At 39.5% G+C, this 25,518-nt stretch overlaps 1 protein-coding gene across 1 annotated transcript in view; it reads left to right on the top strand.

The window, feature by feature from the left end:
• The first annotated feature begins 1,570 nt into the window (after positions 1-1,570).
• THEMIS (thymocyte selection associated) overlaps positions 1,571-25,518 on the top strand; it is a 75,508-nt gene continuing 51,560 nt past the window's right edge. The window contains exons 1-3 of the mRNA XM_079332217.1: positions 1,571-1,717; positions 15,289-15,447; positions 23,254-23,712. Coding sequence (XP_079188343.1) covers positions 1,630-1,717; positions 15,289-15,447; positions 23,254-23,712 — 706 coding nt within the window. The 5' untranslated portion in view covers positions 1,571-1,629. The remainder of the gene's footprint in view (positions 1,718-15,288; positions 15,448-23,253; positions 23,713-25,518) is intronic.

Genomic DNA, 25,518 nt, shown 5'->3' with positions numbered 1-25,518 from the left:
TTGGCACAATACCTGACAGTCTTGGGAGCAGGTACCAAGAAAGTTGGCTTTGAATTGCTGGAGTTACACACAAAATCTTAAAAAATACAAAGATGTCCCACTGAAATAACTGAAACCACTCACACATTTCACTGCTTTGTGCTTGTAAGAACCAGCTTTTTACCATATGGGTCTTTTGATTGCCACTGAATACATGTGATTACCTCAGCTCTCTCTCAAATCAATTACATTAGCATAATTCAAAATATGTTTTCTTGGGAGGGGAGAATAAGTAAAATATTGCATTAAAATAGTTGATGAGTTGTTGGCTGTGCATGTTCTCTAGTTTGGGTTTTACAAATAGCTGTGAGCTCCAGATCCAAAGTCCAGTTACTGCTCCTCCCTGTAGCATCTGCAGCATTAATGACTGGCAATAGTGAGTTGTGCACCTGGACACTCCCCACTCATAAAATGTACTTCACATTCTCTGGAGAAATACTTGTTAGAACCAAGTTAACAAACTTCACAGACTCTATAAGTAGCCTGGCTCCTCAAAGGGCAGTGCACCCACTCTAAAAATTTGAGAGTTTTAATTGTAAAGTTTTTAATGTGCAAGTAATAGTCTCCTGAAAAATATTACATATAGAGGAAATGAAATTAGCAAGTTTTTTGAAAATAAATAGTTGATTATTTTGATCACTGTTTTGCCAAAATATCATGCTTTCTACTTCCCCTGACCCCTCAGGGAGACAGGAGAGCAGTGTAAACAAACATCAAATTGCAGTCACTTCAGTTTTCCTCATGATCTGAGTCTGCTGCTTATTTGCTATGGCCTTGCTCTTCAGAAGACTTCTACTGAAACAACAGTGCTTGATCAAGCACAGAATGGCTCAGCTGGGATCAGTGCTGTGGGTTTGTCAACAATGCAATCTGATTTTCACCTGGTACTGTTCTCTTAAAATTCCTTCCCAGCTGAAGGACCTCAAAATCAAATTCCCAGTTATCATTGGTGGCATAAGAAAATGTTGACCATTTTGCATAACAGCATTGTGTATAAATGTCCATTCGAGGATGAATTAATTTATATTCTATTTGTATATCTTAAATCCAGATAAAATATTTAAGACAGAGAAGTGCTTCATTTCTTTTCTTCAAAGGCTGTTTATGGTTTTGAAGTGAACAAACACCAAGCTATTTGCTGTGTTCCAAAACGGGAAAGAAAACCCAACAAACCAACAACACCCCATACAGGTATGGTGGGGTTTTTTATCCACCCTGGGCAGGGCTGGTATTCACTATCTTCCTTTCACAGGGTCAATAGCTGTCACAGATGAAATGGAGTTTTGTGGCAATGCCCCTTTCCCCATAGGAGCCCAGTACTCACCGGGGACACGCCCATGTCTCCTGGCTGGCACAGACCCTTGGTGGCTGGGGGTGCCAGGACCAGCTGATGGGGCCACCAGCTGCCTCACCCCACTCCAGCTGCATGCGTGGGAGGAGGCAGCCACCGAGGGGAGGAAGCAGAAGTACCTCCCCATGCCACTCCTCTCCTCTGCTGCAGAGCACAGCATGCACCAGGCTGAGAGCTGAGCCCTGAGAGCTTTCGCTGGTCCCTCTGTGCCAAACCCACATGCTACAGTGCTGCGGATCATGGCCTCCCTGGAGAAGTTCATTCATTCTCTGGACCTCAGAGCCCTCCCCAGGGTCCTCCAAATCCAGTCAGGCATCTACAGCCAAGGTGAGCATTGAGTGTTTTCTGGCAGGGCTTTGCAAGCCTGTACTTGGCATCAGGTCCCCCTTCAGACTGGAATGTGGATTGTGGGGAGGCACACGAAGGATGCTCATGGAGTTCTCTCCTAGCAGTTTCCCACCAGCTGAGTGTTGAGTGTTTTATCAATGGCTTTGGAAATGTCTTTGGTGCAGTGTGCATTTGGTCTTCTCACTGGCATAGTTAGTCCTTATTATATTCTGGAAAGAGTACTGGAATAATAAATGAATTTGCTTTGCACTTACACAGAGCCATCAATCAAACCACCTCACAGAGGTTAATTGATTTAACTCATCTTGAACTTCTGGGGCTACAGTGGAGAAGTGCCTTCTGTCTCAGAAATAAAGAACGGGTAGTCTGGAAAGTGACCTTGAAGGACTATAAGATTTTCCTGAAAATCTGTCCTGGATTTGGGGCATTTCATGTGTGCAATAATGCAAAGGGGTTGGTATGAGCTGGACAGGAGCAACACGAGCGTAATATTTTACCAGGTTTTGCTGCTGCAGATCTATTTTTATTATGTTTTTAGTGCTCTGCTTGTGTACAAAACATATTCAAAAGGTGGCAAAGAAGCTTGCATTAGATGGAAAAATCTGCTCTTGGTTTCGGGATGGACTTTATTCAGTGGTGTTGAAGATATGTCAAGCCCATGTATCAGTCTAGAAAAAGACAGTTATCGCCATGCCACCGGAAGGGAAAAATCTGGGTTCAACTAATCAAACAGAGGTTTCATGAAGTGAGCTGAAGTCTCATTCAGCTTCAGCCAAACACCCACTTCAGGATCCACAATATCTATCTGAATATTCAATCTGAATATTCCATACTGGCCCGTAGTAGAAGGAGGGAGGAAGTGGCCATGGAAAGTCTGATTGGCAACCAGTAGCTGTGGCCAGAGTGGGCGATTTTCCCCTCCCTGACAACAGCCTCTTTGGGCAGAAAGAAAATGGGAAAGGGCACACTGAATCTGTGATGGTAGTGCCTGTCCACGTGCTCCTGATTGCCCATCCTGGCTGCTCTGAAAACTACCTATGAATAATACTAATATATAGAAAAACTGTTCTGGGAAATAAACTTAGCTAAAATTACCAGAAACCTTTAAAAATACTCTTTTTCTGAACTTTGATATGTGGCCTGTTCAAGTTGTATCTCTTAGACTGGTCTGGCAGCAGTGGCAAATAAATTCTTGATAAGAAAATTACCAGCTAAGTGATGAAAAGTAGAATTAAAGCTAAAAAAGGGAAGCTCACCTCCTTAAGCTGGAGTAGCCACTGTATTCATCTCTTTTCACACAGCTAGAAAGCAGAAGTGATATGAAAACAAGTTGTACACATTTATACAAGTAGGTGTGCATACATATACAAATACATATACATATACATGTGTACACATATACATAGGTGTACACAAAATGCTGTGAGATGTGTATATAGATATATATATATATATACAAAATGCTATGATAAAATGATGGTAGCCCAGCTCTGTGTAGGTTTCTGAGTTCCCACAGTCTGCATCCTGCTGTTCACGGATGGTAAAACTTGTGTCATACTCGTAGCCAGAGTATTTCAGTTTGTGGTTCTATCTACCTCTAAACCCTTCCACATGAGGAGAAAAACACTGGTGAGTTAGCCCACAGACCATTCTGCAGCAATTCCTCACAAATGAAATGAAAAAGGCTATTAGATGTAGACTAGCCTTGGGAGGGGGTGGTATGTGCTTTAGAGACCTGAGAATATTAGCAGTAAAGTGACAGGCCTCGTGCTGCTCCAATGCATTTTTGGTCTTCAGCAGCACCACATCTTCCTGTCCTCTGCTCCTGGTGGCTTCTTAGCTGTTCTCATACGTGTTCTACCAGCACAGCACCTGCAGCATCAACAACCACATGTGAGTCTCTTGTTTGTGCAACAAGCAAGACTGATATGTTCTACTTGGCTCCTTGTCCTCACAGCCAAGATATCCCACAGATTCTTGCAAGACCTAGAAACACCAATGTCCTGTAGTAGGCTTCTGTGGGTTCCTCTTCTTCTTTGCTTCAGAGGAAGGTTCAGAGATGCTCAAGACACTCAGTGTCTAATAGATTTGCAGAATCTAGGGCTACTAAAGGTCTTCTCAGGACAGGTCCTTGTTCCCTTTTTCTCCCTCCTTCCCTGAGCTCTCTGTGTCAGATCTTTCCTGAATATTTTCCTCCCTTCTGCACCTGGAGGCTGGGGTGAACACATTGTTCTGTGATTGCATTATGATTTATGTTACATTTTCTGTTGCAAGGCTAGTGCTTCAGAGAGAGTCTGAAGTAACTCCTGTTATATTGCTAAACAGGAGAATGGGGCACTTTGAGCACTTCAAGTTTCCATTAGGACAACCACACTTTAGCACTTCCTCAGGCAGATCCCTCTGCCCCTGCACCAACCATTTTGATCTCTCTTACCCCATGCAGTACACCAGCAATCACAGTGTGGGTAATGGCAGGTCTGTCAGCAGGTTTATTGCTGTGGCTGCTGGGACCAAATCTGAGCGTTTGTGCACTGATTGTAATAGCTCCCAAATGGCTACACAGTCAGTCTGGTCAGCTAAGTAGTTCTGGGGAGTGGGATTTCATAGGAATCTGTAACCTTCTCAGCACAACCTGCAGACAGTAAGGGAGAGGATCAATTGTTAAAGCATTACTTGTGATTGTTTGAAACTGATCGATCACCAGGGATATTTAATTTTCCTGTGTTAGAATTTCAAATAGGAAGAATTTTTATATACGCAAATGTTAATGTATGTTCCCCTCTTCACAGCACCCCCCAAAAAGGGCAAGGTTTCTTAACATAGCTCAGCCAGGACCATAGACTAGCTAAGGGAGTAAATAATGGCCTACTCCATCCATTAGAGCTGTCATATCAAAGCTGCAGCAGCCAACCAAAGAAGGCTACAGCAAAATACATGATAAAAAAACAACACAGTGTAATTGATTCACTGTTCCTCTCTGGTGCTCTGTGTGCTGTGGGGATGAAACTCTCTGTTTACTCTATTGGAACCAGCATTTTCCACACACTGCATTTAGGTTTAATGGTTTTTCAAATATAGGACTTGCAAACTAGCCTTACAAGTCCTGACAGATTTTCAGGACCTCTGGAAGCCTAAGGAAAGTGTATTGTTTTTGAAGATAGGTATTTTCCATGTGGTGAGGTATTTTTATTAGAAGCTGCAAAGTCAAGCTCCAGGGAGAGAGTTGGAATTAACTTGCCTTTGGCAAGGTAACATCTCTGAAAGAATCCATTCTGCCTCTATATCCATGTTACACCGAATACAATCTAGGTCTCTCCTTTCAGACCCAAGCCTGCCTGCTACTGTTCCCAGTGGAAAGTAAGTAGAAAACATGCTGTGTGCACTCATGCTATCATTAGTCTCTCTACTGGCCTATAAAAAAAAAAAAAAAGATCCTGCTGATATTGATGGAATGTGATGTATTTAACTGTCATTCTCCAAACTGCAAATGGACATGACTTTATAAACCCTGCTTCCACGTGGAATACTTTCAGCTAGTAAAGCTGTGGACAATTGACCTTTTGCTTTGGTAGTGAATACTATGCTTTAGACACATTTCTCAGGAAGTTCTGCTCCTTTTATCTCTCTGTTCCTGGCATGAAGAAGAGGAAACCACTTTCCTTGAACGATATCAGTGATTTTCATGCTTGGAGTGATTTGGAGTTGGTTGAAGTCTTCTGCCCCCAGACAGAATAGGCAAGGTTTGAGGTGCTTGTTCACAGTCCCATGTTCCTATTCTGCTTTGGCTCCAGCTGTGTGGGGCTGCATAGTCAGAGACCCAACCTGCAGCCATCTCCTCCCACTGTCTGACACTTTGCAGAGTCAGAAATGTGGGGTGTTGGTCAGAGTCCTGAGTTCTTCCAAAATGCTTTCCATCATCATATTCAAAAGTCCATACAGAAGCAGAGAAACTGTTGTTGTCTCTGGCTTGAAAACAGAAACACAGGTAAAAGGAGATGGTAGTTCTGCAAATGCCAGGGATGCCTCTCAGGACAGTTCCCTGCAGACTCTGCAGTTATAATGTCCTTGCTACAGAAACTGGACTGTACTGTTAAATCTCTGAAGGGAATAGGAAGGATGATTATGAAATTAAAGCAAGTCTGCCAGATACAAATAACTTTGTAATCAGTACTGATTGGAAAGGAACTACAGTGCAGGCTGAAGTACATGACAATTTAATAGCTCATTAAAATATGTTATTAAAAAATTAAATTGCTGAAACTCCATTGAGAACTGATTTGATTGATCAAATATCTTTCTTTGAACATTTTAGTAAATATTGATACTTAGTGAGTGAGGTAAGTACTGTCTGACCACTGATTTTTACAGATAACATGCAAGTGTGGGCTTTCATCTTTATGCTGCAAAAATTATGTCTGTTTTAATACTAACATAATTATTTTATGGGTAATTGAATTTAATATTTTGCAGGCTTAATTTAACCAGTGGCAGAGCAGTAAAAAGTGGCAACTTTAATCATGAGAAATGAAGAACTGTTCAAGGCATCTCTTCTGTTGGTGTTTGTTTCCATTAGCCTACCCACAGTCTTCTCATTCTTGCTCCACCTAAACACTTGCATCAGTAATGGTATTCCCCCATTTCTTCAGGAGTTGGGACTTGCCAGAATGTGGGTAGAGTTTATAGCTCTGCTCTGTGGTTGAATTATTTGAAAACAGCATGTGTGTTGTGTAAATTGCAGTTCCAGGACATACCCTCTTTTACAGCAGACCTGTGAAACACATTACAAGCTCTGTGCTCCTTCTCTGAGGAGAAGGGAACTCAAAGCCACCAGCTGCCATGTCTGCAGGCTGGGTGTGCAGTGAAGCAGCATGCTGCAGCTGTGGTTCTCCAGTCTCTGGGGTTTAGGAAAGTGCCAGATCTGTGCAGGGAGAAAACAGTGGGAAGAGGCAACAAGTACGTTTTGTTAATGTCCTTCCAGACCTAAGGAACCTAAAGATTCTTAAAATTGACAGATTGGGATTCCTCCTCTGGGCAGATGTTTGGTGCTCTCTGACAGCTGCATGAGAGGCAAAGCCAAACAAAACCCTTTGGATGAATAGTTCCATTTCAAAACTCATTTTGGTGAACTATAAACTTGAGTCATGGTTCCTCTTGCTGGCTGTGTATCCACATTTACTCACGGTTTCTGCAGTTTCAGTTTCACTCTCTCTGCTTTGTTACTGGAAAATGGCATCTTTCCAGCATGCATTTCTGCAAGCATTTCAGGGAAGTAATGGGGTCTGCTGACCATCAACAGAGTTCAAAAGGTCTTGTTAACCCTCTTACTGTAGCTAGACAAACTGAACATGAAAGGAATTCTCATCTATCCAATCTCAGCTGCCCCGAGTCCTAATTTTGACAAGAAATATCTCTCAAATCTAACAGTTCAAAAATGATCACATAGGGTAGATTTTTTTTACAGTTTCTATGCCTAGAGAGGACAAATCCTTCTCCTTTTATCAAGTGTGATAGGCCAATGTGTTGATGAAGGCTAGGATATGCAGTCTGTAATGCATATGAATAAAACAAGCAAACTGCCTCTTCAGGATTGATAAATACTTTTTCTTACAAAAGGCAACAAATAATTTAAACTGAGGCCAAGCATAGACAGCTTTGATGAAGATAATTAGGGCTGTATTTCTTAGAGGTGAAATATCATTTAAGTGTTCTCTACATTTGGTGGGTAGATTCTTGGTGCAGTGCATGCCAAGGGAGAATGACACATGAAATTAGTGAAACTTGTGGTACAGTGCTTTCTCTTACTATTTTTTGTCCTTTTTTTTTAAAGATAGAGAAGCCAAACCTATCAAAAAGTTGAAGGGTGGTTTCCTTTGAATGCAGTTGTTTCTGTTTCCTTTGATTAAGCAAGCAAGAGCAAGAGTCTTAGGTACAGCCAGAGTAACAGATAACTAGGATTCTCTTTTGTGGTCAGTAGCTGGAGCACATTGGTAAATTTTCTCTATTAATACAAACCACTGAAACTCTCCTGCCCTTGTTCAAGCTTCTTCAAATGCCTGTTTTATTCTAAACAAGAAAGAAAGTGTTCTTCAGTGGATGTGAGAACAAACCCTTACTTTTTTGGGTCAAATATTGCTCATTTTATTCATACTGCTGCTCTCAATGAAATGACTCATCCAGACACAGTGAGAAAAATCTGACCCTGGGTAGCTGGCATTCGGGGTGAAGCTGATATGAGGATCTCCTTTAAGGGGGTTTTCTTTCTACAACATTCAGTTTTGGGCCTCCCTGTGGAAGGCACAAAGGTAGGCAGAATACCCAAATTGCCTGGTTTGTCCCAGTGCAGGGGCCAACTGCTTGTCTTGGCTTGCTGAAGCTGCCTCTGTGTGTTGGTGTCCTGTAGAAGAGAGCTCCCCAGCTGTCATTGCACTTGGGCTCCAGGGATGTGAGGAAGACATCTGCAGAAGGAGGGGCCCTGTTTCCCTTCCCATGAACCGATAAAAAGCCTATAAAAGTACCAAGATAATTTTCACAAACTCAAGCTCTGGAAAGATGAAGGGACAACTATGTTAAATTACATAGGAGGGAAGATCCTGGGATAAACATCCCATGGTACACAAGCCCATGACCACACACTGTTTCTAACCTACAGGGCTTTTGTGACAAAACTTTTTCTTCAAGTACCTGGTGATCTGTTCATAATGGAATATAACATTTGTCCAGTTCCATTGTTTCTGGTTAGCTCCCTTGGACACAGTAATGGCACAAGGGGCATCATGATCTCTGTAGGGGAAGATTCTTAAACGTGTTTCCAGTTCTGGACTTCACCTGTGAAGTGTTCAACTCTGACCTGATCCTGTAACTCAGTTTGAGCAGCCCTTCCTAAGTCTTGTGCAACAAAATGTAGTTTTCTTGTTGAACATACAAGTGAATAAATATATTAAATTTAAAGTAATTAATGGTGTAAAGAAAATGAATAAAACTAAATAAATCATGAACAGCTATAAAAGTGACTAATGCTTTCAAAATCAGATTTGGGCATTGTCTTCACTTCTGTAGTAATTATGACTCATTTGGGTAAACCCCAATAAAAGGTCAAAGGTGTTTCATTGGGAGCTGTGGTTTCACTTGCTCTTTCCATTATAGTGGGTGCTGCATACATAAAGCTCTGCTGCCATATGCAGTGTGTCAGCCTCTGGATAGATGAGAATCAGAAGAATGCATTTAAAAAAAAAAAAAAAAAAAGGGCCATAAACATATCAGGAAGGGAATAAATCAGAAACCACAGAGGTAATTTTTTAAAAAGTACATTATGATTGAAATGGCTTAAAGCACTTGACATTTAAAGTTTGACTTTATATGGCAAAAGATAAATCTTAACAGCTTTTGTTTTTTGGTGGTTTTGTACTGGGAAATATCAGACCCTTCACAGCCTAAGTAGGTATGATCTAGATAAGATGCATCTTTGTAGAGTCTTTTGGAAGATTTGTTCCTAAACTGATCAAACCTAAATATTTTTGTTGCTTCGGACATGTTAAAGAGAAAAAAGCCCAATAAGTTTGAAAGCCCAATAAGTTGCTCTGTCCCTTGACAAAGGCTCTCCCACTCAAATCCACCCCACATTCCTGAGCTGCTGTCCTCGGGCATCCAGAGCACTGTGTGGGCACTGGGGAGCTGAGCTCACTTGCTCTCAGTGGGGGCACCTTCTGGGGGTAGGAAGGGAGGGGTGAGAAAAGCCATACAGGTGTTTTATCCTGTCTCCAGCCACTCTCACAGCCTGGGGTTAGGGGCATGTTTCCTTTTTTGTCTATCACTGTGCATGACTTCCAGCCTCTTCACCACAAACCATTAGATTATTTGAGTTTAGTGGGGAAAATCCAGCTGGCTGCTGAGCATCTTTGATGTTCAGGAGGTATTTGAATGGGAAAAAATATCCACCTAATGTCTCCCCATCAGAAATTGTTTTCTTTTCTTTCTGCTTAATTAGAGTATAAAATGATTAACATGATTAAGCAAAACTCTCCTCCTTAAAACTTTAAAATAGGTCTCTTTTCTTGCCAAAGAGCATAAACTCTGAACAATTGGCTAGCCCTCAAATAATGCCCATAAAGAATTATATCTTTTTTTATTGACACTAATTATAGATCCATTATGCCCTTCATATTACTTTGAGAGCCTGCAGCAGCCTTAATAAAACTGTGATTTCAGCTGAGCTATGTTGTAGGGGAGAATGGGCTATTGTAATTCTGGCTGACTGGCTGCACCAGGGGATGGAGTCCTTACGTGACAGCAGAACCATTTTGCCAACCCCTAAAACAGAGTCACCTCTGATGGTGAGCTCAGCACCCATATGGGCAACTGATGACAACTTAATAGTCGAGAAAGGAGCACTGGGGAAAGGACATTGGGACAAAGTTCTACCCTTTCAGGAGATGTAGGGAGATCTTTCATCTCCCTGCTAAGCAGCCAGGTTCCCGGTTCTTTGGATCTCCTTTCAAAGACTGCTCAGCCTGCCAGCTGTAATGAATTCAGTGAGTGTTACTGAGACATGAAAGAGAGAATATTTTCCTTCAAGGATTCAAACTCATGGGACTAGGGAGTCAATGCCTAGTGTTTGGCCTCCAAAGTAATTTGGTTTTGTTAGGAAAAAGGTTTGTTCTTAGTTAAAAAAAAAAAAAAAAAAAAAAAAAAAAAAGAACGGGGGATACTTGGAAGTGCTTAGCAGCACCCTGTAGCAGGCAGGCTGTGAGACTGGGAGTCAGCCAGCCTGGGCTTGAGCTTCATCCCTCTGAATAATGCTCTGTGCCACCCTAGTCTTTTGTCTCTGCACCGCTCTCCCTGGCTCTCCGTGCTAAACTGCCCGGAGGCATTCGGCAAAAGGGAATTCCATCCCAGTGATGTGTTGCTGCTGTTTACTCAGGGGCCCGATTGTGAGCAGTGCTTTCTATCAGCATCGCTGGGGCGTTCACCTCAGTCACCCAATGGGGAAAAAAAGGGATGTATTACTGAGATTTTTTTTGTTTGTTTCATGTTGTATTATTAAATACTTACCTCAGTGGTAGTGTCAGATGCCCTGACATGAAGAATGGTATCTCCATCTCAGGTGTTCACTGAGATAAGTATTTAATAATATTTTATATCGGTGTTTTTAATACAAAAATACTCTTCTTGTACCTATAGTGAGAAATAAATCCAATAAAGGGCTTATGTTAGGAACGATGGTGGTGTGGCTGCTTAACATTTTAGGAAAGATGGAGGGAAAAGATATTGAACCAATTGTGGTGTTTGTTTTGATCTGATCATGGTGGTTGATAACGCAGATTGTCAAACTAGAGATGAGCTTACGAAAGGATATAAATGTGTTTTATATTGAACAAAGTAACATTCCAGAAAATATTCTTTCAAAAGCAACAAGCTCTTTAATTACAGCCTTCAGGGGCATTGTTTGATCACTGTAAATAAGTTGCTTTATTCTGAGTTCTGCTAAAATGTTGGTTGGGGGGGCGGGGTTTGCATTATATCACATACATTTTCTCAAATCAAAAGATTCTGTTCTCAAGGTTACTTGATTTACATTTTCAAAGAGTTATATTTTCTTTGTGACTTGAGTGGGAAAAACAAAGTTATTGTTGTGCAACAACAAATAAGTGTTAAAAACACATTTTAATTTTAATTTCATTTTTCAATCTATTGTGTGAAGGGGTCTGCATTACACAGCTGAAGTAAAATCTCTCAGTGTCACATTGTTACAAAGTGGGAATTTTCAAAATGTTTTAAGATTAATTATCATGGCTTCTAAAGGAAAAAGAACTTTTATTATCCTTTTTGAAAGCTGTGCAGTTTCCCTGGCTCCCTTTTACCAGCACAAATATTTGCTGCAAGTGCCTAGGTAACATTTTTCTTGTCTGAATGCAATCTTCATTGTATTATTCCAGGCAAACTGCCAAGCAAGGGCTAAAATCAGGGCCAAAGCAATCTAGTTGCAGACAAATATGTAATTAAAATCAATACTGTATGCGCAATTGCACTCTCAAAAATGTGGCTGGCAGATTTTCATTTTTAATTTATTTTTTTTAAAATCCTAGTATTGATAAAAATGAGGCTTCTGCAATCATGGTCTCAGTCAGTTAGCAATCATCCACCCAACCTCTCACCCTCATATTCTTTCAACCTCTTAGCCTATTTCAAATAAATCTGGTAATATATGTTTTACAATTGATAAACTGTTGAAAGTTGGTCTCTGATGTCTTTAATTGGATGGAAAATGTGGTGGCATACCTCCATTATTCCATGGTTATATGATCTGTCTATTCAACTTCTTCAAAAGAAAAGTTCTATCCTATGGTCTTCACTGGTTGTATTACAAAGTATTTTGTTTGCCAGTGGATCATGTACTCATGTTAATTTCTTTGATGGTAGGACAATGAGATCCCTTGATTTTAATTTTCTTGAGGGGTTTTGTGGTATCATTCTGTTGCAGATATAGGCTGAAATAGTCATTAAATATTCTTCAATAACAGTTTTTTGAGAGCTTTAACCTCTTAATTGCTCCATTTAGTGGTTGAGGGAATGGCTATGGATGTTGCCTACTCAGACTTCAGGAAAGCCTTTGGCACAGTCTCCCACAGCATTATCTTGGGAAAGCTGGTAGCCCACAGCTTGGACAAGTGTGCTCATCGCTGGATGTAAAACTGGCTGGATGGTCAAGCCCAGAGACTGGTGGTGAAAGAAAAACAAGAAGGATATTGAGGTGTTGGAGTATGCCCAGAGAAGTAGAACAGAGCTGGTGAAAGGGACTGAACATAAATCCTATGAGGAGCAGCTGAGGGAGCCAGGGAATTTAAGCCTGGAGAAAACATGTCTAAGGGGACACTTCACAGCTCTCTAAAACTACCTAAAAGGAGGCTGTGGTGAGGAGAGGGCCATTCTCTTCCCCCAAGCAACCAGTGACATAACAAGGGAAAATGGCTTCAAGTCGTGCCAGTGGAGGTTCATCTCGAATATTGGGAAAAAAATGTTCATTGAAAGAGTGGTTAAGCACTGGAACAGGCTGCCCAGGGAAATGGTGGAGTCACTATATCTAAAATATTTAAAAAGTGAGTAGACATGGCACTTCATGATCTGTATTAGCAGCAGCCAGCCTCCTGATGGGAGCTGTAGCAATTTCCATAGAGACAGCTGAGTTAGTCTGTGTTGAATTGCTAAGGGACTGAAGAGAGCAAACAATTATGCACTATTTTTACAATAAGAAAACCAGATTGTACTTTTTTGTTAAAGAGCAGCAATTTTCTTGGACTTCTGCTCAGCACCAGAATTGTTGAAAGCATGCTTAAACAACGTTTCTTCACCTGGCACTGGTTGATACTTGTGTGGCACTATAATCCAGAGTATCTTTGATATAGTCATCATCCTGGTGTGCAGCAGAAAGTCTGCTGGGTGAGTCTGGAATCCAAGTACAGCAGAAACCTTTAGCCTGTATAGGATCTTCAGCAAGGGAAACCAGGGGATGTTATCCCATCCAGCCTGTGGAAAGCATCTTCTAGATGGGTTTTTATTTTATTTTTTCAATCAAGATTACTTCTCCAGAGGGTTAAAAACCTACATCTTCTTCAGAGAAGCTGAGGATCTTCATGTGTCCATCTCAATTGTTGAGAGCATTGCACAAGCAACCAATAGGTTTGTCTGGACAAGTATTCACAGCAGGGCACACGGAACCAGCTCTCAGCGTTACTCTCCATCATTCTCCTCTTGTTTTGTGGTGCTCTGTTGAGGCTTTGGGTAGGTTTAGGCTAAAACAACAGTAAGTTATGCTCAGGCTGGGCTCCCGGTGACTTCTCTTGAGATCTAGGAGATAGTCAAGTGCTTGTCCTTCACAAGTGCTGCAGCAGAGTTAATAAATAGATCACAGACTCAGTAAGAGATGTTTATCAGCCCAGGCTATATTCAAGATTGGAATTGCTCTTGAATGAACACTAGAAAGATTAGTCATCTAATGGCTGGTTTTTTTTGTTTGACACCTGAGTGGGATAAAAAAAAAAAAAAGGAAAAAAAAAAGCTAAGCTGTTTTTTTTTTTTTCTTTTCTCCCCACAATCCCCACCAACTACAAGGAGAGATGTAAAGAATGTTGCTCTTCAAGGGAAAGGAGTTCTGCCAGCAATGGTGATATTTCAGTACAGGCCTTCTCAATTATTGATTGCAAATATGTAGCCAAAGGTCAGGTTTTAAGTATTTCTCATTGCCTAATACCACTCTGCTCACATAGGTTAGAAAAAAAAAATACTTGAAACAGAACAAGATATAAGTAAGGGGTTAGAGTAATTGTGTGAAGGAAAATCTTCTCAGAGGAGATAAAGCAAAGGGCAAAATTAATCCTGAGAACCCTTTGGGGAAGGGAAAAATGGAAATGAGAAAGAATTTTAAGTAGCTAAAGAATATTAGTAGGAGAGCAAATAAATACAGTCACCAATGCACTGGAAGTGGAAATGAGAATTTCTCACCACAAGGAAAATGAAACTTTGAAATGAGAATTCAGAAAGGGAACATCCACATCACTTCAGGACAGATCCTGGTTAGTTCTTGGGAGGAAATGCACAGAAGAATGGAAGCTAGTATTAAAGTCAACATTTCTGATGTTCTGTGTTCGATGCAATTCTACCTGCAAATGGAACACCATGTGTTCACTGCATTGCCTTTACACATAGTTAATTGATCCCATGCCCCAAAGCTTCTGCTAATTCCTGCAAAGACCAGGAGGAATTTTCCTTCTTCTGTATAACTTGGCTTTTGAGCTTTTTGGATTTATTCTTCTCTCTGTGCACCTGCTTCTCAAACAGTAAAGGTTGACCATAACTAGAATGGAGCAGTGAGGACTGGTTTTGGCAGGACAAGATACAGTTCCAGGTTTTGCTGAGGAAGTGCTGAAACACTTGGCTGGATTGCTTTGTTCCTTCTCTCAAAGTTCTGAACATGAGAGACAGAAATGGAAATTTTTGCCGACAGGTCAGAATCAGTATGCTCATTTCAACATGGGACAGGGATTGCCATTGTTAATTTGCCAGTTTTCCACTTTCTTGTACTTTCTTCAGGTCTTCTGTTTCCTCAGCTCAAATGCTGGTTGCACTTGAATGTGTCCTGGGCACCTTCAGAGTCTTTGGGTTTTTGTGTCCTGCTCTAGCCTGTTGTTTCCTATGGGATGTGCTATTCTCTGAGCACCTTTACTGCCTGAGCTCCACTGCCTGCTGGTTTCAGGAGACAGCTCCTGACAACCTAGGTAATCCTATGCTCCACTTCTACCTATTTTGGTCTAATAATCTGGAAATGTAGATTCTTCAGACCTCGTTCTCCTTGCATGCATTTAAGAGCCATGTACACATAGAGCTGACTGGTCCCTGAAGTCACAAGAAGACCCTGAGGAAGTAAAAGAAAATTAGGTTGCCACAAGTATTATTTCATATAAAGTTTTTTTTTTTTTTTCAGTCAAAGAGGTAAAGACATTTGACAAAGTGAGAAAAAGCTAAATAATTTTTTTCTTTACTTTTGTGTTTCTTTTCAGGCTCTGACTATGGGATGTTTGGAAATGAATGCTCCCTGTCAACAGAAGAAGTCATTAAAGTTATTGGCTTCAAAATTAATAAGCTCATAGCAAGTATTTGTGAGAATAATGAAGTCAGCCAGTTTTCAGCCAAAGTGGAATTACCACTAAATTTTCCTGGTATAGTATTTCATGCATACATGTTTTTGAGGAATTATAGCCCTGAGTAATCACCTTTGTTCATTTTATTCATTTGCTGTCTTGATTGATATGTGAGGTTACAACTCAGCTGTCAAGAACATAGTTTTATCAGATGATACAAGACACAGTCAACTAATTTTTAAATTTCAATTCTTACAGTCCTTTCTCAAACCTGGATAGAAATTATTAATATTATAAACCTTTGTGGCAATGCTTTCTACACTTGGAGTCCCTTGGTGTAAGAATTACAGCAAAAATATTTTTTTCATTTACTTATGACTTTGCCAAACCTTGTCTGAGCTGAAATCTCCCTTGCTGTGTTCTCAAACTATAATTTATTTACCATTGCTACATCTGTATTTTATTATTTTGGGTACAAAATGTTTTCAATACTTTGTTTTCAATACTGCTTTTATTTTAATAACTTATTTTGACTATGGTGGCTAGAGTGGCTGCTCCATGCTTGTAAACAGGATTAGAGGGGAATTGATGGTTTTTTATGCTTAAAAAGCCTCTTTCACTGTTCTAGAGAAATACAGATATGTTCATATTTTGGAGGATGGACTTGAAATTTGGTATGTGGTAGTGACTTGTTAATTGAACAGTATCTTCCTCTCTTCTTGTTGCTGTGTTAAGGAGAACTGGCCAAGTACTGAACCCATCATGTTTCATATTTCTTAATTTTTGAATTTTACTCTCATCTCAGTTCCTCTACTTTTAGGGCCCAGCAGCATTGAACAGGGAAGTGAATAAAGCACAGAGGGAGAAGTGCATATCCTGTGTGAATATCCCATGGGAGGGAAGAGGAGGAGGCAAATTATGTTAGGAAAATGGTTTTTGACCTCAGAGCAGTACATAGGGATGAAGACTTTTCTTGCAAAGATCAGAGAAAATATCAAGAGGCAGGTGCAGGTGGTTTCAGCAGCAGAGGAAGACTCCACCCACCCACAAGTTTCCAAGTAGGGCATTTCCTATCCTGGGAGTCTTGCAGGCAGCAGAGGTAATGGGAGCCCCTTGGGGAGAGGAGATGAGCAGGCTGGGAAACTGCATGAGGAGGGCAGTGAGAGTGACAAAGAGTCTGGGGACACCTGTATAAAGAAACCACTGGAACACAGAACACAATAGACTTCAAGAGTCTGAGATCGTGCCCAGGACTCACTTTGGCTATCAGTGTAGCTCTGATGGACTGAATGAGACTACAGTTTTGGGCAAAAAATAAAAAACAAAAACAAACACCTAAATATTTAGTTAACACAGTATTGTATTGAAAGCACATGGGAAATTAAATTGATGCTGCATGGGGAACATAATATGAGTTTTTTCTAGTGTTTGAGTGCTTGGCTTAATGACCCCATCGATGCTCTTCTAAAGTCTTGCTTATGCCAGAGTATGTGCACATGCATGTATAGGGTTTAGAATATGCCAGTATGCAAGCTGATAGGTGCTTTCTCTGCAGAGGAAGACAAGACACACTTCTTGAAACAAATAAAATATAAAAGTCCATGGGGATGAAATGTTTCATCTGAATTCTACTGAAAAATATCTTCTACTATGCCTTTATTTGCCATTTCTAAAATACAGATTTCTCTCTGAAATAGTTGTGTATATATAACTCCCCCCACCTCCAGTAGATCCTCAATTTACCTTCATGTTTTTTTTATCCTGTGAATCAGAACGGTTTCTATGACCACTTATTAAAAGACTTTTTTTTGGAATGCCATTTTCAAGCACTAGTAGGACCTAGATGTAGAGATCAAAGACCTTTTAATTATCTATGGCTATCTAGAGATTTTGAAACACGACTTTCCTCTGAACTCTCAAGACACCTGGCATTTTCCTTGTAATCCATGTTTCTGTGATATTATTAAAATTTCTTCTATCTCTAAAATACATACACCAATAGAAATATATTCTAAATCTTGATTGGCAGATGAGATTGAACATCTGAATCTTAAAATATCCAACACAACAGAGTGATAAAAGTAATCCTAAATTTATTAATGTTGAAAGTCCTGATTGTTGCAACAGAAAGAGTTATGATTTCAAATGCTTGAACCTGGTGAATTGGGATTTACTTGCATTCAAGTGATCAGTTTTACAACTTGGCATTTGGATGCTGTTGCCCTACTGAGCACATTTTCAAATTCAATTTAATCACTACAATTTTCATGCATAGTTATGAACTCTCCTAGCCAGTATTCTAGAAAACTGGGTTATTTCACTTGAAAAATGAATTCAGAGTTCATTTTGCAGAAATTTATCATTATTATCCTCCACATGATGGGTATTACTGAAAAGCAGCATTGAAGAGGGGCATAATCATACTGCTTATTAGCCCAACAGGGAGCACCTCTTTCCTGTTTTTCACTGTATATGTATTCTTATGCATTCAAGAGCTATTTGGTAAGATGCAAATTTGTCATATCTCTAATTTAGTTCTTAGCTGACAAATGATTCTGCTCTGCAGAGTCAAGATTTTCCAGTCTCTTGCTCTTTCTTGACCTTTTTCCTTTTCACTTTATTACATACACATGCTAAGCTCTAACTGAGATGTTGTACATGAAACATTGCTTGCCCCCATCTCCTGAAAGAAGCACAGAACTGAATTGCAGATGATCTTTTTCACGCTGCCTTTGACATAATTCAATAAAAATATCTGCAGGTCTCCAGGAGGCTGACCCTGTATTTGCATTTTTTGTACAGTACTCTCTTGCCAGTGTTGATGCAAAGAAATCTTTTGCTTTGATGCTCTTTTCCATTTCCTTTGCCATGAGTTCTGCATGCCATGGGCTCGTGTATCCTTTCCCTGCGTGCATAAGACACAAATGAGCAATGCTCCTGTTTAGGTTACTCTGGGGATAGCAGCTCTGAGAGAACAACTGGGCTCATTGGCTTTAAACGAGCCTTACTCTGTCTTTCTGAGCATATTTGCAGTCTTCAGAACTCCTTTTTTTCTGCTCTGGCAAATCAGATCCTTGATAAAGGCCTAATCTGCCCTTTGCATTAGAGAAACCGCTGCAACCGCAAGTTCACTATCTGTGTTATTTCATTTTATCCTCATTCTAATTTGTTCTTTTTCATGCCTCAGAGGGCCAGGCTATTCTTTCTGTGCTCATGCACTGGGTTAAAAAGTAGAAGTCTGCTGTTAGTCTAGACACTTCAATGGCTACATCTAACCACATTTTGAACTACAATTTTCACCACTAGCAAATTAGCAGACAGGTAATTTGCACAACAGCCAAATTCAGTTTGCCAGAACAAATGACTACATTTCATTCTGTTGTATTCCTTCTTCTGCAAAAAAAAACATTACTGGACTGCCCCTGTTCACATGAGGTCCCTGATTGCTGCTCATTCCTACATGGTCTGACAGACATGTAGCTAGGCATGACTGTCCCTTTGAGTACATCTGCAAATCAGAAGACACGAGACTTGTCAGTGACCACACAACACATCTGTGGAAGAATATGGGTTAGGCATTAAAAGGCTCATCTCAGTATTAGATGAGGGAAAGCTGTCCTTTGGGACAGGATGAGTGGAGAAGGATGCTGCAGCAGAAGAGGTAGAGAGTGGGTATTGGAGGTGGGGGAAAAGAGGAATAACAATTAAGTCATCTCCACAGAAGGTAGAAACTGTGCTCTTCCCAATCTCTTGCCTTACTTGGGGAACAGAAACTGCTACTCTGGAACAGATGATTTGTTCTGCTCTTCTTTTTTCTTGAAGGCTGCTTGCTACTCTACAAGGCAAGCCTAACTATCAGTTTTCTCAGCTTTCTGTGGGGGAAAGAGTAAAATACTCCTTTCCTTCAGGACTCTGATTAAGACTGAAAATAGGAAGACTATAAAGCTCCAGGGTGGTACATTTTACACTACAGCCAATAAAAGAGAGCTGCATGTACTGTTCTGTAAAAAGGTGGTAAAAATATCCTTCTATCAAAACATGTTTTCCCATAGCACATTGTCTTGTGATCCTCTGGCTATGCTTTCCCTCTCATAGCAGTGAAATAATTTTCTCAGATTCTCAAACTTTGTCTGTCTCAACTTGCACACCAATTAGTAAAACTTCTTGCAAAGATGGGCTGATGATGTTTGGAGCTTATTAATCATGTTATTATGTCTAGGCAGACACTTCACCTAGTGAAATGTCACGAGGTACAGAGGCTGCATGGAGTGGAATGGTTATATTTTCCTGAGATATTATTGTATATGCACGTAGTTCTTCTTGTATGATTGTTTTATTTTCCCCCAAACCATTGGACATCAGTACAGTTTGGTTGTAGACCAGATTGCATTTAGAAAGTGTATCTATAGGAGCAATAATGCCAGATCTTGCTAAACCAGATGGACTTCTTCCAAATTTGTTATTTCCATCTGTCTTTCCCCATTATAGTCCACCAAGATCTCTTGGGAAAGTCTAACTGAATTTCATTCAGTCATTTTATGGTTTATGAAAAAGTACAAAAATATTTTTCTTTGACCTCAAAATGTCCAAATTTTAGCATCTCAAACTTGCCATATGTCTCCTCCTCCTGGAGGTTTTCTTGTTATCTTAGATTTGGAAAACATTTGGTTTTGCAATTTGATTTACAGTGATTTTAATAAGGCTCTGAAATGTTCCAGATAATATTATTTGGTGGTTTCTGTGGTTTTATTTTGTTTCTTACACATATACATATCAAGGAGAGCATTTATGAGAGGACACCATGGCAAAATGTGGCAATGACTTCCACCCAACATACTAAAATAACTTTTTATATATTTACCTATGTTCTATATAGAGACAAACATATGGACCTTTACATGTTTATAGCCATTCAGGGGTGGCTGTCAGGTGCCTTCATGTCAGAATTCTTATCAATACAGAAGCTAACTGTGCAAGGCCACATGGCTCTTCTCTTGCCTAAGCAAGCATTCTGTCACCAAAATTAAGAAAACAGAACAGAAGGCAAACATTTTTTTGCTCCCATCCTTGACAAAACCAGTCTGCCTGGGCCAAGGGAATAATCAGGTGTCTAGTTTTGTATGAAATCTGATAATTATGCTTCTATATGACACCTGCTTTCCAATCTGGGATGTTCATTGATTTGTTGCTGAAATAGATGCCTTCCAAATAACTTTGTAGGCACAGCAAAACTAGTAGCCTGAGACTACTGTCAAACACATAGAAGAGAATAATATTTTTCACACCTGTATGTTGGCAAATATTTTCAACTGGAAGTGGTTTTTTAGCGCAATTCATGGAGGCTTTTCAATGCAATTTGTGGGGTGTATACACTTGCTCCTGTATCACAGATATGTAAGCATAGTTACTGCATTTGGCACATATTGTAAGTATTTTGAATATTCTTTTTAATGAAGAATATTCCTACTTGCTTTCTCCCAGCACTGCTAGAAGATGATACCCTTCTTGTGCTTGCAAAGTAGGATATTAGAACACTGTCTTTTCCACAGTTTCAGTTTGTCACTGGTGCCTTGTCACATATTTTCTTAACGCTGATGAACCTGTTTGTGTTGATCTGCACTGACACGGTCCAGTGGTGATTGGGACTGTGGTAGATAACTTCCTCGGGACTGTGGTAGATAACTTCCTCACTAATAATTGTGGTAAAAATGGCAGTGAGAAACATTACAAATATCAGTGGGAAAGAAAAATGTCTTGAAGTTGTACTTTATACATTCATACACATGCCTTCCTTGCAGCCCAGGAAAAAGCCTGGAGGATTTCCTGAAGGTTTTCCTGCAGTGAGGACATATATGTAGAGGATGCATTGACACAAGGGAACTGATTTCACACAGGAGAAGCTGGCTGTCATACAGACCATTGTGAAGGCACAGAACTGCGGAAAAAAGTGACACTGGCACAACTGGTGACTATTTCTGCAGCAAATTAAATAGGCTATTACTGCTTAGACTGCTGACAGACCCTCAGAGATGTTAGTTCCCAGAGTTACTAGTGGCCACATGGGACGCCCAGAACCAAACATATCCAATCTGGTGATGAATTCAGTTAAAAGCTACTCAACAGACAGAATCTTAATTATGTCTCCTTCAATATGAGTGGTGCTAAGGTTAAAAATTAAATTACAGGGCTTTGTTACTGTAAAGCCAGAATCACAGCAATCCTGTAGCCAGAACCATACACCCCCTCCAGGGAAAAAAAAAAAAAAAATTAAAAAAGTTTGTTCTGATAGAAGTAATTATTTGGTGCATCCTTTTAAAGACATACAATCTTAGGGACACCGATACCATGCAGAGCCCTCAGTTGCATTGATTATGGTAAGTAATGAAAGTCAGTAAGGGAAAAAGTTTGGAAGAAAATAAGCACCTTGCTTATTTTTAAGGGAAGCAATATCCCCTGATCCAATTTGTTAAACAATTTCACAATTGGGGGTGGTCTAGCAAAGGAAATTAGTGTCTTCCCAAGATCCAACAGCAATTGTGTGTTCTGGCAGCATCCTACCTCACTGAGATCTAGGTGTCTGCTGGGACATCCTGCACTTGGCTGCGAACAGGTGCGTAGAACATTTAAAATCTTGCTTAAAAACCATTTAAAACATGGCTTAACCTACTCATGGCGTTTGAAGCTGCCATAAAAATGTATTTAGCAGTACCAACCAGGCTCCTTGATTCCTGATCCCATGCCTCCTCCTCCAGCCAAAATGGGAGTACACCTTTACCACAAAGTGCCCTCTCTGTGGTCCAGAGGAGTCAATAGTGAGGACGAGTGAGGCCATAGGAATTTTGCTGGTTGGCTTTGGCAGACAAAGGGAGAAAAGGCACAGTATCTCCCAGGGAGCTTGGCTTCTTTGTCGCTGTAGCTATTGGTTTATTTGTGACTAGCAAACTTGGCCTAGAAATAACCTCTATTCTCGGTTATATTCACTTGAAAGCAAGTCTTTGTCAATGTCTGTCTCAGGAAGCTGCAGTGCAATTCCATAAGGCAGCATTTACAATGCTGCCATGCCTTGTGAAGAAGACAGCTGAATCACACAGTTCAACTAAGACCTGCTTTTTTAGTCCTCTCAACCCTCCAGTTCTTCTCCTTTTATGAAAACCCTCACGCAAATATAGAAATGTACACATTTTTCTTGCAATGGAAACTCCTAATGAGACAGATCCAAAGGGCATGATTAACATGAAGTAATAATGTCCCTAGGAGATAGGGAAGCTCAGATACAGCTTCTGCCTTGCGGAACTTTTGCATTTTAATTGCCTCCTGATGGCTGGAGTGCTACAACACCCTGACTTTGATTTAATCCAGCTGGTGGACTGGGCTAGCAGATACAATAAAATCTATTTGCTTTTTCTTATCTGTAGGTGCTATTCTTTAATTTAAACACACTTGGTTTAGGAATTCCTAATCTGTGTGTCGAAAGTTATGTAGTACTGGTGTTTAGACAAGAAACTTATCCTGCATGAACTGGTCATATTAATGCTGTGTTTCCTCATAGTACATCTGTATTTAACTCTCAAAGGCTGATTTGCTGAAAAGACAGGAAATTAGGATAATTTTTCTTTTTTCTGTGGGAAAGAGAACTTTTACTGTGGACTAAGAATGCTGGATGTCAGAATTAGATAAATGGCAGAAAGGGTTAATTCCAGCTGCCTATGCATTGTACCATGCAGCTGATATTACCTTTATAGAGTTGTATTTCTAGCAATTGAGCTATCATCTATGAATTATTTTATGTGCTTTTCCCCCATTTTTATAATATTCACAGTCTAATATTTGGCATGACTTGCTTTGCATATTTCCCTTTTTATAATGCAAGTTTTCTGTTCTTAGGTCTTTATAAGGTCGTGGCAGATAAGACTCCATATATCAGCATTGAAGAAATTGCAAGAAAAGTCTCTATTGGGCCAACAAGGTTTGGCCATCCCTGCTTCTACAGTGCCAAGGATATAAAATTGGCAAACTTCACTGTCAAACGTGGTGAGCAGATCACCTTCAACTCAGTGGAAGAGATCCATGGAACAATGGCTGTGAACTGTGTCGTGGTCAGAAATAACCAGTCTCACTCCTTTGCATTGCCCCTTTCGCAAGAAGGAGAATTCTACGAGTGTCAAGATGACCAGATATACACCCTAAAAGAGATTGCAGAATGGAAAATCCCTAAGTGTAGAAACAGGATAGTTAAACTTTCCAATACTTTACCTTTGTGCGACTCCTCTAATCCACTTCCTGAGAATTTTGATGGCTGTTTGATTCTCATGCCTGTCTACGAAGTGCAGGCAGTAATGAAATGTAAGTAGGAATTAAAATTAGTGTTCTGTTAAACTTTGTGTAGCAAAGTAGAACAGTATCATTAAATACACAACATTTTCTTAAAATAGCCATGGAAGATTCAATTTGTTAAAAATTCCTTATCCATATTTGCCACTAACATTTGATTGAAGAGAAAGAAAGATAAAAATAATATTTCATTTAGTATTTTTTTATCATCTGTTAGTTCAAATCATTACCTTGAATTTCTTCCTGTTGCCATTTTGTTGACTACTACTATTAAATCCTCACTGAAAATACATTGCATAAAGTAAAAAGGTTGAGCTTAGGCATTCTGTTCAGTTCCCAGATTCTCTTTCTTTGTGTCTTAGACTTCAACCATGGAGAAGCCATTTGATCATTCATGGCTGTGTCTAGGAGGTAGAAAAAGAATAGGGACATATGTATTGCAATACACTTAATTATAATTTATTTTTCAGAATAAGGAAGTCAGAGAAAGGAAAAACATATTATTTTATTCTTTTGCGGAAACAAATATCAACAGAAATAAAATACAAAATAAATAATAAATAAATACAAAAAACTCATGGACAATTTCTGAAACCTGTAGGTTTGAGGAAACAAAAAAGATTAGAAAACCAATATCTTTAAAAGTTTTTGCTCTGAGTTTTTATTTTTAAAAACTCCAAAATACCTATGGCACTAGTTGTTGTAATTGTTCCACCCAAACATTGATAGAGCTGGGTTCTGATTGCAGGATAGTAGCTTAGCTTTTGAGAAGGTTTTGCTGCTTGATCCGTTTACTTGCAGCATACCAATGAGCTCCATAGAAATTGAGTTCTAACAGATATGTGCCATTCATGAGGATATTAAGAAGGAAATCTTTTCACAATTTAGCCTTTCTCTGTTGAATTATGTAATCAAATGGAGAAAAGAGAGAGAAATAAAAGTGGACAGAGACTGTTAACACAATATACTGTAGTTATATGCTTATCATAAGACATTCAGCTGTCCTTGCTATATGATTGCTATGTGCAAGTTTGAAAAATATAACCTCAAAAGATAAAGTACCCTGCTTACTGTAACTCTAACTAGATTCAGGGATCTAGCTCATCTCCTGAAGCTTGATTAACTCAGGTGTATTGCTATATCCACTTAGACACATGTACAGGAATATCAATAGGAATTTTATATATCAATAGGAATTTAATGTCCCTGATAACCTTCAGAAGATTCAGAAATATTTTCAATCAGTTATTCTTATTATGTCTTCCAATCAGTTATTCTAGTAAGGATTGTATTTGTTGTTTTTATTTTAAGTTTCATGGTGTTTCAACATTTGAGAAACATTGCATATGTCCTAAATAACTATTTAATGCAAACTTGAAAAGTAGGCTTCATGGTGCATGAATAACTACTTTTATGTGGACCATGAAAAATGGATTTTCACAATTTTTAGTAGAACTATAAATAGACACAAGATAAAGTATGAGAAATACTATCCACTATAAAAAAAAAAAAAAAAAAAAAAGATTCCTGATAACTGATTACATTTTCACAGACTGTGAGCAGGAATTCTCTATACTTCTTGTTATTAATAATGAACAAGTTATGTGTGGAACACTCACAAATGCTCACAGAAAGTTTCATTTTCAACAATTATTTTCCGTTTTTGTCTTTCCCTTGTGGTGCTTAGGATGTTTATCACTTCAAGGTGTCAATGTGACAAAAGCAGAGTTGGAACAAACACCTTGAATCACTGTCATAGAATTCCGTCATATAAAATAAATCTGATACCAGCTTTTCAGTACAAAATATTGCTATGTC

The sequence above is a fragment of the Erithacus rubecula genome (assembly GCF_903797595.1).
Source record: "Erithacus rubecula genome assembly, chromosome: 2".
In the NCBI taxonomy this organism is placed as follows: domain Eukaryota; kingdom Metazoa; phylum Chordata; class Aves; order Passeriformes; family Muscicapidae; genus Erithacus; species Erithacus rubecula.
This window is presented reverse-complemented; position numbering and strand designations above follow the sequence as displayed.